Source organism: Arvicanthis niloticus, chromosome 6 (assembly GCF_011762505.2).
Source record: "Arvicanthis niloticus isolate mArvNil1 chromosome 6, mArvNil1.pat.X, whole genome shotgun sequence".
Taxonomy (NCBI): Eukaryota; Metazoa; Chordata; class Mammalia; order Rodentia; family Muridae; genus Arvicanthis; species Arvicanthis niloticus.
Genome location: NC_047663.1, coordinates 64,182,831 through 64,195,260, shown reverse-complemented (window position 1 = coordinate 64,195,260; position 12,430 = coordinate 64,182,831). Strand labels below are relative to the sequence as shown.

The window sequence follows — 12,430 nt, the reverse complement described above, 5'->3', positions numbered from 1 at the left end:
GTGGCTTCAAAGGCAATCCTGGGGCACCCCATGTACAAATTCAACCTGATGGCTGCAGGCCAGATCAATCGAACCCACAGTTCTGTGATCACCTGCTCTTTAAGCCTCATCCACTTAAGAATATCTTCTCTGTCATCTGGACTCATTTCCGACGTTCAAAGAATCTTTAGAGGCAGATGGAAAATAGGAGATCAAAAATGATAAGTGGCCCCAGGAGAAGACTTCTCCCTGTCAGAATTTTTTTTTTAAATCCTCTCCTGAACAGTGGGCCCCAATCTTTACCAAACTCCTTACTCTGATTTACTTTCAACAAGAATCAAAGCCCCTGCACCTCCTCAGTAGAGAATCAAAGTCTCATATGGTAATCCAGCCCACTGCCCAAAGGAAGGGACATAAGCGCTTGTGTAAAAAGTCTTTTCAGACACTTTTGCCAGCTTCCTATGCATCCAGTTGTGGAGTCAGATATCCACATGAGTCTACTGGCTCATAGGCGGTGTGAACATGAACCTATGCATCCAAATGTCTCTACCAAACCTGGCAAGATCATGTCTTCTTTTCCCACAAGTCAGCTAGGCTCACTTAGAGCTAAGGAGATAGCCCAATCAAAAGAGTGCCTGTCACGAAAGCATGAATTCGATCCCTGGCACCTATGGAAAAACGATACAGTTCCAGCATGGACCTGGAATTTTTGCAACAGGGAAAGTCTTCCAGCTCTTGCCCCCACACAGTTATCCTGTGGCCCAAGGGAGGTTACCTCTCCACATCACAGTGTCTTCATACTTATTATGGGAGTGAAACCTGGCAAATGTCATGGAGTTTCAATGAGGATGAAAGGAATTAAAACATAAAAAGCATTTAGAAGGACTAGAAAAGCATTCACTAGCAGTAAACTGATTCCAGCTCACAGTCAGAATAGCTGCTGCAGGAAGGGATGAATGAGCAGTGTCCCAGATCTAGAGCAGGCACTGCCCAGCTGCACCACCTCAGGAAGTAAACAGATGAGATGGCAGAAAACTCACTGAGCCAAAGCAAGAACATATGTGTATAGCTGCCATTGTAAACAGCTGAAGATCACACACACACACACACACACACACACACACACAAATCAAAGTCCAAGGAAGGGAGAGCATGAACCAACCTTGTGGACTGTGACTCAGTTTGTATGCTGAGCTCTGGTTGTAGAGAAAGCTGCTCACTTTCTACCTCCTGCCTGTGAACTAAGAGCTTTCCATCCTTTTCTCTTAGTATCTACAGCAGAATGACAGACATAGATGCCTAGAGAGAGGGGGAATGGAGATGAGAAGGGAGAAAAAAAGAAAGGGAAAGGGAGAAGAATAGAGAATGAAACACAGAGAGAGGGAGAGAGAGGAAGAGATGAGAAAGGAGGGAGGGGGAGAAAAGAAAGAGGAAGGATGAAGCAGGAGAGGGAGAAAGAAGAAGAGGAGGGGATGGTGAAGAGGAATGAAAGAGAGGAAGGAGAGGAGAGCAAGAGAGAGAGATATAGACAGTCTAAATGTGTGTGTGCGCACATGCTATACACATGTGTGCATGTCTGCACATATGTGTGTGCATGTGTTAGCTAGGTCATTCTGTTTTCCCAAACCTTTCATGAGTCCCTGTTGCCTTAAGAACAGTCCCTACTGCTTAGCCTGGTTTTGAAACACTCTGGTACTTAGACCCATGCACCCATATCTCTCCTAGGTGAGTCCTCACTGCTACCCATTGAACTTGCATATATTGGCAGGCTTTTGCCTCCACAACAGGGCTACCACCCTCCATGATCTAGGAGGTTTGAGCTGAGCCTATCCATCATCTCCTGTAGCCCTTTCCTCAGACAGCATCCCACTCCAGCCTTGTGCTTCTCTGATGTCCTCTGCTCGCTCACTCACTCACTCACTCACTCACTCACTCACTCAGCATGTTCTGGACTGTGTGTCTGTGTGGTTCATGTCTTCTCAAATGATGTCCCCAGGGACAACACTCCCTCTTGTACATCTTTGTATCCCTCCACCTTGCTGTACACCACTAAGTGTTTTAGCTGAGAACCTTGCACATAATTGGGATTCAATTACTTTCCTGAAAGACACTGGGAAAAGTACTGCTAACCTGTCAATATTTACAAATCAATTTTGTTTACCTTTGAACATGACTCAGTATTGCAACAATCAAGAAAGCTGACAGTAAGTGGAGGATGGTACTATTTTCCATGAATTAAATCGAGATGTCGGTACTCTAAAAATGAGGGCAGCATTTATTTAATCAGGTGGCTCAAAAAAAAAGTTCAGGTAAATAAAGGGTTAATCTGCAGGGAAGGCATGGATTGGTTGTGAAAACAGCTGCAGCCAATTAAATCCCACAACCCTCATTTTCCCTGTTCTCTACAGTTTAAATAAAGAGTTAGGTTTCTGTCCTTTCAGAAGGGCAGTCTCTGGGCTTAGCCACCACTATGAGGGATGGAGAGGGAACCTGGTATGTATCTCATCCATTGATATGTCTGCTTACAGCACCCTGAACTCTGGTACTGAGTTCTGAACCAATCACTGTGTGTCACCACAGCCAGCACCAAGATCCCTCCTCAGATTGTGTTTTGCCTTCTTCTCATTAACAGATTGGTTACTGGAATGAAGATGATAAGTTTGTCCCCGCAGCCACCGACGCTCAGGCTGGAGGGGACAACTCAAGCGTCCAGAATAGAACCTACATTGTCACTACTATCCTCGTGAGTATACTTCATCAGGTTTACCTGGAGTTCAATCTGGACCCACCCAAGCACATCCCACTTTAGTGTGAAATGCTATGAATGGAAAACTGTGAAGCTAGTCACAGCCATGGGTGCGTGCTTGTCAGCTCAGCACTCAGAAGGCCAAGGAGGAGGGTAGAGCTCCAGGCCAGCATCTGCTATGTAGTGAGACTGTCTCATAAAACAATGACAATAATAGTAATAACAACAACAACACAGAGACTGGAGAAAGGCATGCCTTGTAGATAAGCAGTTCTGAGTTTTCACTCAGCATCTCTGAGATTCACCCTGCATCCTTGGATAAGCTACATCTGATCTTCTAAGCCACTTTTGCCGTATATGAAACCCAAAGGTGACCCTAGGTTGTTCTAGTTTCTATGTGCCTCATTCAGTAGAAGTCACACTCTGTTGAGAGATATCTTTAAAACTATACACACACACATACATACATACATACATACATACATACATACATACATACATACACTGGGACCTGAGTTCAATTCCTAGGACCATGTGGTGCCTTACAACTGTCTATACTCTAGTTCCAGGGGCTCTAACATCCTCTTCTGACCTCCTCTGGCACAAGGCACACAGGTAGCATACAGACATGCATGCAAGGAAAACACCCATACACATAGAATACTTTTTAAAAATTACAAAAATAGCATAATTTGGAGAACTGCATTGCATGTGTATGATACAAATTTTTACTTTAGCAGCATTTATTTTCTTTTTCCCTAGAAGTTTATAATGGGCTAAGTAACAGAAATTCAGGGAACTTATTTAACATCAAGAGATACTCCCCAGTGTTTACCAATATTAGAAGCATACTCCTCTGCCAGGTCAAAGTCCTCCCTACTCACAGGTGCACCCACAGGCCACACCCTCTGTCCTGTTTCCCCACCAGGAAGATCCTTACGTGATGCTTAAGAAGAATGCCAACCAGTTTGAGGGCAATGACCGTTATGAGGGCTACTGCGTGGAGCTGGCTGCGGAGATCGCCAAGCATGTGGGCTACTCCTACCGACTTGAGATCGTCAGCGACGGCAAATACGGAGCCCGGGATCCCGACACAAAGGCCTGGAATGGCATGGTGGGAGAGCTGGTCTACGGAGTAAGTGTCTGGGGCAGGAGGAGGAGGTTATCATGAAGGACAGAGGAGGGAACCAGACAGGAAATCATTTCATAGCTGGATGGCTCTGTGCATAAATTGACTCCCAAAATGACTAGTGTTGCTGCTCTATTATCTTAAGACATGGGGATCCAAGTTCCTGGTCCTAATTCACTCTACCTGGCTCAGTGTCTGTCAATCCTGTTGACCATTGTCCAGCACAGGTGACAGGACAGATAGCTCCAGGATCGGCTCCCTTGGGACCGATAACAAAGCTCACATTAATTTGCTAAGAGTCATTTGTGTCCCTCTCAGTCCTTAGTCATTGGGACTACTTGCACCTGCATCCAAGCTCAGTGTCAAGGTGCTCCTCTTTCCTGTAATTTCTGCCCTGTAGCTTTCCCCACCTTCCCCCTCCATCTTTGTTCCCTTGAGCCTCCGCTGCCGTCTTCCATCTCTAACTCCTTCTCCAGAACACTTTTCCAAGGCCTCTTGGTGTCCCCCTCCTAACAGTTGGGACTGCCGTTCAAACTGCCCTGGGTTTCCATCCTAGAAGTTAGCCTCTGCTTCTTTGTGGCTCACTCTGCTGAGAATTCTGCTCATTTGTGTGGTAGGGGTAGGCCCAAGTCATCTGTGTCGTATGACACACTCAGGGAAATCCCCCTAGGCAACTACTGCAAGACACACCGGTAAATTGAAGCAGTCTTGAGCAGGCACTGAATGGCCAGTGTTGTTTTCAGAGTCCAGGGATTTGTGACAAGCCAAGGTTCCCAGACCCTGCACACTTCCTAGGGTAAAGAGACTGCTCAAGAGTATAGGATTCTCAGGGAGATTTCTAGCCCTCCTGACTATGTGGGTCTTGGAAAACAGTTATTGAAATAGAGACAGAGAGATGGGCAGCTGGAAGTTTCTAGAGGACAAATGACAAAAACGGTACACACAAATAAATAAGGTGAGGTCAAGAAAATACTGGGCTGGCTTCTTCAAGTAGGATTGGCCAGAGAAGTTTGAGTCGCAAATGACAAGACAAGTGTGGGGTTGATTCAGTCAGCACCGGGAGGCGATGATGGCTCTTACTTAGAACGACAAAAAGAAAGAGGGACAGAGGCTATGGCTCAGTTGGTAGAGTTCCTGTCAAGCATACATGAGGTCCTGCGTTCAATGCACAGCACTACGTCTTCTGGGCATGATGGAACACACCTGTAATCCCAGCATTCCAGAGGTGGATACGGAAAGGTTCTTCCTTGATGAGTTTGAGGCCAGCCTGGGCTAGAGACGTTGTCTTAGAGAAAATAAGAAAATGGCAAAAAGTAGTTTCCATAATGTTTAAGAAAGGGGTCATGGAAGCTTTCTTCAAAAGTCATGGATATGCCAGCTGTGTCTCTGAACAGCATGGAAGTCATACTGAGCCTCAGGTTGGTACACAGTTGACCGTCTGGAGGCAGTGATCATTTTAGAGACTTGTGTGTTTGCATCCTCATGTTAGGGAATGAGGAGTCATGGCAGCCATGCAGGGTATGCCTGACAATGGAAAGAAAGGCAGCATCAAGAAAGTATTCTGAAGCAAAGTGGCTTTCCAGGCTAAGTTTGGAAATGCTCCCCACATCTCCCTTCCATCTTCCCTTGATGCCCCTCACTTTGGAAACTACATCATTGAAACAAAGACCTGGATGGGTAGTGCTACACAGTCATGCTGCATCTGGAGGCTGGTTTCCATGGGAACTTCCTTCCAGCTCTTAAGGTCATTGCCATGGCAATTGCTGTGAACTTTTCACCTTCTCCAACATTCATCTTCGCCTTCACCTCCTATTACATAGTTCTTTGTCAAAAAGCCCCTGTCCTGGACAGAGCAGGGTGTGACCAGCCCAAGGGCACAACCCTATTGCCAGCAGACAGTAGAGTGTCAGGCTCATCCACTCTTCAGAGACTTGGAGTCACCTCTGTGCTTCTTGTTCAGCCTAAAACCTTATGTCCTATTTACTAGACCTCTCCTTCTATCGGTGAAAACTGATTCCCAGGAAAAACATGAGCACAAAGCTATTTATCTTTATTGTGAGTTCAGCTTGCCCATTTTATTCCCCTGAAAAAGAAAAAGGATGCTAGGGAAATAACAACTGCAAACCACCCATGAGGGGGAGAAAAAACTCACTCACAGGACTCCCAGCTTCCCACTTTGTAAAAGTGGCTACTAGGAATGTCTCTTCTCTCCCTGTTTCTTGACCGCAGCAGTAACTACTTCATACTCTCCTGGTGCCTCGTGCCATGCTAAATACTACACTCATCTTTTTTCACATCGTCATCTCAGCCATATTAGGTAGCTAAGACCATTTCTGCACTTTATAGAAGAGATCACAGAGGTGCTAAGGGCTTGCTTAGCTCATTTGTTGAAAGATGTGTAGTCAATAACAGTGCTCATAACCCAAAGTTCTGTCTTGTCCATCACTGGGACATCTGCTTTTGTGGGCATCATTCCATTGAAACTCTGGACTGTGCTGCTGAGAAAAACTGAGAGAAGAGCCAGAGGTGGGTGCTCTCAGGGAGAGAAGCAGGGCTGTGGCTCCTGGAAGTGCCTTTGAGCCTTATTCATGGATATCTTCTTGTCTGTCCATGTCCAGAGCAGAAAGAAAGTAATACCTGCAGATAGTCTACTGGGCTTGAGTTCCAATGATTCTCTGAGCTGCATAGCTCCTGTAAGCCACTTGACTCCTCCAGGGGTCAGCTCCCTAAAAAAAGGTGGAGACGATTTGCTGCATGCCTGTGGTGGGAGTGTTTGCTCCACAGAGTCCAGGTCTAAGTTTGTCTCAACCAGAATCCCTTATGTTTCTTTCTCCTTTCTGCTATATCCAAGCTGTCTGGTGTGTCCTAGCGCTGCCCTAGGGCACATAAGCATGCCTGGCACTCCTCCCTGCTTACCAACAGACTAGGGTTAATATTCAAACACTGAATACTTGTGTAGCTTTTAGCAATCTTCCTGGAAAGAAAATTCACAACTGCCTTGATTTTCTCACTCTCAGGCTCTTTCTCACATGGTTCCTTCCTCCTAGAATACTACTACCCAGCAGAGCAATATGTAACATTCTCCCTTTTTACAATGTCACATTGACTTGTCACCTCTCCTATGCCGCACTCCCTAAGCTCCCAGTGCGATGGACCCCTCCCCCTCCTCCTGCAGTGTCCTGCCTACCTTGTATACTTGATAACTGTGTCCTGTGTATATGTGTGCATATGCAATATAATAATCTCTTCTGCTAGCTTGATGGTGGAGGGGTCAAAGCTTACCTCCAGCTTCTAGCCTAGAGCTTACACATCATTGTCCCATAAATGTTTATCAGGTTCAATTTGCCATCACCATCTCATTAGCCAGGATAATCTTGGTTGTAGGTAAAAGAAATCCAATGCAAACTGGCTTAAGCAAACAAAAGAACTGCCATGTGTTCTTGGAGATAGAGGAATGTATTGATAGGTTTTCAGGGAGTCCAGCATAAGCCCTGAATTGAGGAACCCAAATGGCAGCCTCTGGGATCATCCTTCCTGCATCTTAGCTCTGGCTCCAGTTCTTAGGACTAACTCTCATAGAGCCACATGGGTTTCAGGCATTCCTGAGTCTCAGGACCAGATCTGGAGCAGGGTGTGCTGAGTAAGCACTTGTAGGTCCTATCTTCTTTCCAGTGTAATCAGGTTGGAAAACCTACATTCAACCTGAAGGGTTGGGAGCAGGGCTGGAGAGGTTCTCAGAACACAAGAAAGAAGGCTGGCCACTGGATAAGCAGAAGCAGCAGCTTCTTTCTTACAGAATGGGGAAGGTATCTCTATCAAGAAGAGCTGTCAAATAATGGACTGAACTCCTCTGACAAATATCAAGCTGTTGTCTGTGACTCAGAAATACTTCACAGTGTCAGAACAATTAGTCTTACAGGGCTCTATACCGTTTACACATCCTTAAGGTAAAAGAAAAAATTCTTCACAGAAAAGATAGAAACAGAAGCTGGGAAGAGGCCTCAGTCTATAAAGCACATGCTAACCAACCATGGGGACCTGAGTGTGGATCCCTACCCATATAAAAAGCTTAGTACTATAGTGCATGCCTGTAATCTCAGCACTGGGGAGGGGAGACAAAGACAGAGGGTGGCAGGGCTCAACTGGCCAGCCGGTCTAGCCAATCCAGGTTTAGATAGGGGCCCTGTCTTCCAAAACAAGGTAGAAACATATACAGTGAAGACAGCTGATATCAACCTCTGGCCTACCTTAAAACATGCACACCAATTCATGTGCAGAGACAGATAGACAGACAGACAGACAGACAGACAGACAGACAGACAGACAGACATAGAGAGACAGAGATAGAGATAAAGAGATAGAGGAGACAGAGACACACACAGAGGGGAGGAACAGAAACAAGAAAAAGAGCTGCTGAGTCCAACTGAACCTTATTTGATTTTATCCTTTCAGAGAGCAGATGTGGCAGTGGCTCCTTTGACCATAACCTTGGTCCGGGAGGAAGTCATCGACTTCTCAAAGCCATTCATGAGTTTGGGAATCTCCATTATGATTAAGAAGCCACAGAAGTCCAAGCCAGGTGTCTTCTCCTTTCTTGACCCTTTGGCCTATGAGATCTGGATGTGTATAGTGTTTGCCTACATTGGAGTGAGCGTCGTCCTCTTCCTGGTCAGCCGGTTCAGCCCCTATGAATGGCACAGTGAAGAGTTTGAAGAGGGACGAGACCAGACAACCAGTGACCAGTCAAATGAGTTTGGCATATTCAACAGCCTGTGGTTCTCCCTGGGGGCCTTCATGCAGCAAGGATGTGACATTTCCCCCAGGTCAGTCAACTCTTCACAACTCCTTTACTTAATGCTATAATGGTCTTGGGATGAAAAAATATTGGAATTTCAAGGGTTAAGAATTGGGGGTTGGGAAATGGCCCACTTGGTAAAGTACTTATTGTACAAAAGAGGATCTAAGTTTGATCCCCAGAACCCATGAAAAAAATCTGGTCATGATGCTATCTGCTTGTAATCCCAGGACTTAGGGCACAGAGATGGAGGGTCTATGTTGGAGGGCTTGTTGACTGGCCCTGCCTAGATCAATGAGTCCCCTGTCCCCATGAGAGACCCTGACCCAGAAATCAAGGTTGGTGGTTTCTGAGGAATGGTACTGATGCTGACCTCTATACTCTGTATACATGGCACACACACACACACACACACACACACACACACACACACACACACACGCTATGAGAATTCTTCTCAGATTTCATTGTGCCTGTGTTTCTCCTAAAATTTTGGTCAACTGTTCTTTGCATGTTGTAGGTATGTCTGGGTGTTTTTAGGTTGGGCCAGCCATCTGCTGCCTTGGTAATACACTGTCAAGATGCATAGACATCATTGTGAATGATATTCTGTAGATTTAAAGTACAGAAGAAGAATGGAGGATAGTATAATACAACCAACATTTACTGAGCATCTACCATTGGCATAACAGAGAGACACCCTCTAACTAGATGCTCATAGCAATAGAGCAGAAATCCATGATCCTCTTTTCACAACGCTGCCAGGGCCATTCTGCCCTGATGCCAGAATGGTTCCTTCATGATAAAGCACTGGATCCAGCACATGGCCCCTCTGCGAGGCCTCCACCAGGCAGGCCCTGATTTCCTCTTCTCAATAGGGAAAGGCTTTTCTTTTCCTGGTTCTGGTTTTTGAAAAGGTTTTTGAAAACTCTATACAGCAGAACTATATATTTCCTCTGGTTCATATGCACGGAAGCCCAGTGGCCCCGCTGTGTTGTGTATTGGACTTGTTCACACAATTTATTTTAGGAAAAGTTACTTTTGAAGCCAAGGGGAAGTAGATAAAGGAAAGGGAAGAAAGAGACAATTTGAAAACTATCAGCTGTGAGCAATGCCCAGGTCCATTGACATCTTATGTTAATGTGTAGTGTTCCTTTGGTCACATTCTATAATATTTATGTTACAACCCTCTCAAGCTGACCTGGTGAGGAAGGCAGTCTGGCTCTGTGTTCTCTTCCTTTGGTCAATGTCTGTGAACTCTCTCTTTCCAATGGGCACTTCCTTGTAGATGACCACATCTCAAAACCAGGCAAAGTAGCATAGCTTGGACTTTGGCTCCCATGTGTCTATTGACGTCCAAGTGCATAAATCCACCCCTTATGGAAGTATTTAAACACATTATTTACCCCCATTTACAATTTGCATTTGATGTGAATGAGGACCAATGCTCCTAATGGTGGAGGAGTAATGCCTTCCTAACCAGCCTCCCCCAGGCCTTAATTTGTCTGCCTTATAATTTGGAAAACCTCATGGTTCACTGTTTTAATCTTGTTTTTCTTTAAATAAGAAGACAGTTGGAGGGGGTAGGGTGACGTGGGAGAGAAGGTGCGAGACTGGATACTCAGCCAATACTGCCAAACACAAGGCGAAGACAGAGGAAACCAAGCAGGGGAAGGGCTTGCTTAGAGATAAATCCAGCCACGGGGTAAACAGTGGGAAGAGATAGCTCTGAATGTGTCAGTGTAAGTACAAACATGTGAGCGTGCACACAGTGTGAGCTTGCCCTGCTGGTACTTCCTCTAAGAGCAAACACCTGCCTCTCACCACAGCCCTGTGGTTTGCCTTCCAGTGTTTTCACATCTTTCTGGGTCTCATGTGCCTACTTCACAAACTGAATACTCTGTCAGACACAGCTTTGTTTATCCTGTATAAGTTTGGCAATGGTTGTCGGAAACGGAATAGCAGTCACCTATACATTCGCCAGCTCACCACAGCCCCTTGTGATCTCTTTTACCCGTGACTTTTGCAGCCCCTGAGTGTCTATGATCTATGGACCACAATATTTTGCACTCTTGTGGTTTCTGAGGGCCCCACTTAAGTGTCTTAGGAACCAACACCATGGTGAGGAGTAACCTCAAAGCCATCCTCCTCTTCAGCTTCAGTGTCTCTGCTTCTTGTGGGTGGCATGGAAACCATGGCTTCTCCATTGAGTGAAAGGATTACAGTGCTAGGTCTGCAGCCTACAGCTAGCATGATATTCGTGGATTTTAGACATTGGACTTTGGGTACTGTGATGGTTTGTCTATGCTTGGCCCAGGAGTGGCACTGTTAGAGGGTGTGGCCCTGTTGGAGTAGATGTGGCCTTGTTGGAGTAGGTGTGTTACTGTGGCACTAAGACCGTGATCTTAGCTACCTGAAAGTTAGTATTCTGCTAGCAGCCTTCAGATGTAGATGTAGAACTCTCAGCTCCTCCTGCATCATGCCTGCCTGGATGCTGTCACGCCCCTGGCTTGATGATAATGGACTGAACTTCTGAACCTGTAAACCAGCTCCAATTAAATGTTTGTCCTTATAAGAGTTGCCTTGTCATGGTGTCTGCTCACAGAGTAAAACCCTAACTAAGACAGGTACTATGCGCTGCTGCTCATGTTACCTTGCCCTCTTAGAGAAGTCCAGAGAAAAGGCAGGAATACAGACAGGCAGTAGTTTACTGCAGAGACACAGCATCTGGATTCTGAGACTCCTCCCCACAGGAGCTGAGAGGGAAGATGTGTGAGTGGATGATACCATCTGATCCCCACAGGAATGCACTACCACTATAAGGAGTTGTGTCCTACTCAGTGGTCTTTCCCTTCTCAAGGCTGCTTCAGCTGATCACAGAGTTTAACAACCTCACTGGGAGTCAAAGTATGCATTAGAATGCTTCTCATAAATACAAATGTGCGCATGTCATCTTACTTTGGCCCAGATACAAAGGTAAGGGTGCTGCAACAGTGACAGAAGCCAAGCAGACAATGGTGGGAGATGAGAAGTTGCTGTTTCCTGGTACTCTGGTGTGCCTCTGGCAAACGCAAAGCTGGGTGGAACCTTGAAGGTTCATAGTTGTTCCTACTGTTAGACATTTTGCCAGATTAGCTTGGTCTGTCCACTGTTCCTCCTCTGTTCCCAGTTCTCCCCTTTCCCCCATTCCATCCACTCCACCAGTTTTCTTCAGAAAAAGGCGGGTCTCCCATGAATATCAACCAAACATGGCATATGAATCAAACATGCAGTAAGAACAGGCACCATCTTTCATATTAAGGCTGGACAAAGCAACCCAGGAGGAGAAAAAGGGTCCCAGAAGCAGTCAGTAGAGTCAGCGACAGCCCCAACTCCCACTGTTAGGAGTCCCACAAGAATGTTAAGCTACACAGCCATAGCATACATGCAGAGGAACTAAGTCAGACCCACATAGGCTCCCTGATTGTCAGTTCAGTCTCTAGGAGCTCCTGTGAGAGCAGTTTAGTTGGTTCTGTGGGTTTTCTTGTGACAACCTTGACCCCTCTAGCTCCTACAATCCTTCACTCCCTCTTACACACGATGTCCCAAGCTCCATCAAGTGTGTGGTTACCATCCACTGCCCTTATTGAAAGAATGTGTCCTAGCCTCTCACTAACTCAGGATGTGGAGAGCTAGAACCCATTGAATTGCATGTACTCGTGTTATATACAGCTAGTTATTTTATGCTGAGAAGCAGCTCAGTTAGAACACCTACTTATGAGCGTGGGTCCCTTGGTTCCAC

The 12,430-nt window shown here is 45.9% G+C and overlaps 1 protein-coding gene across 2 annotated transcripts in view; it reads left to right on the top strand.

The window, feature by feature from the left end:
* Gria1 (glutamate ionotropic receptor AMPA type subunit 1) overlaps positions 1–12,430 on the top strand; it is a 318,930-nt gene that overhangs the window by 220,671 nt on the left and 85,829 nt on the right. For both annotated transcript variants that reach the window (XM_034506141.2, XM_034506142.2), the window contains exons 9-11: positions 2,612–2,722; positions 3,654–3,860; positions 8,307–8,677. In XM_034506141.2, the coding sequence (XP_034362032.1) occupies positions 2,612–2,722; positions 3,654–3,860; positions 8,307–8,677 (689 nt within the window). The remainder of the gene's footprint in view (positions 1–2,611; positions 2,723–3,653; positions 3,861–8,306; positions 8,678–12,430) is intronic.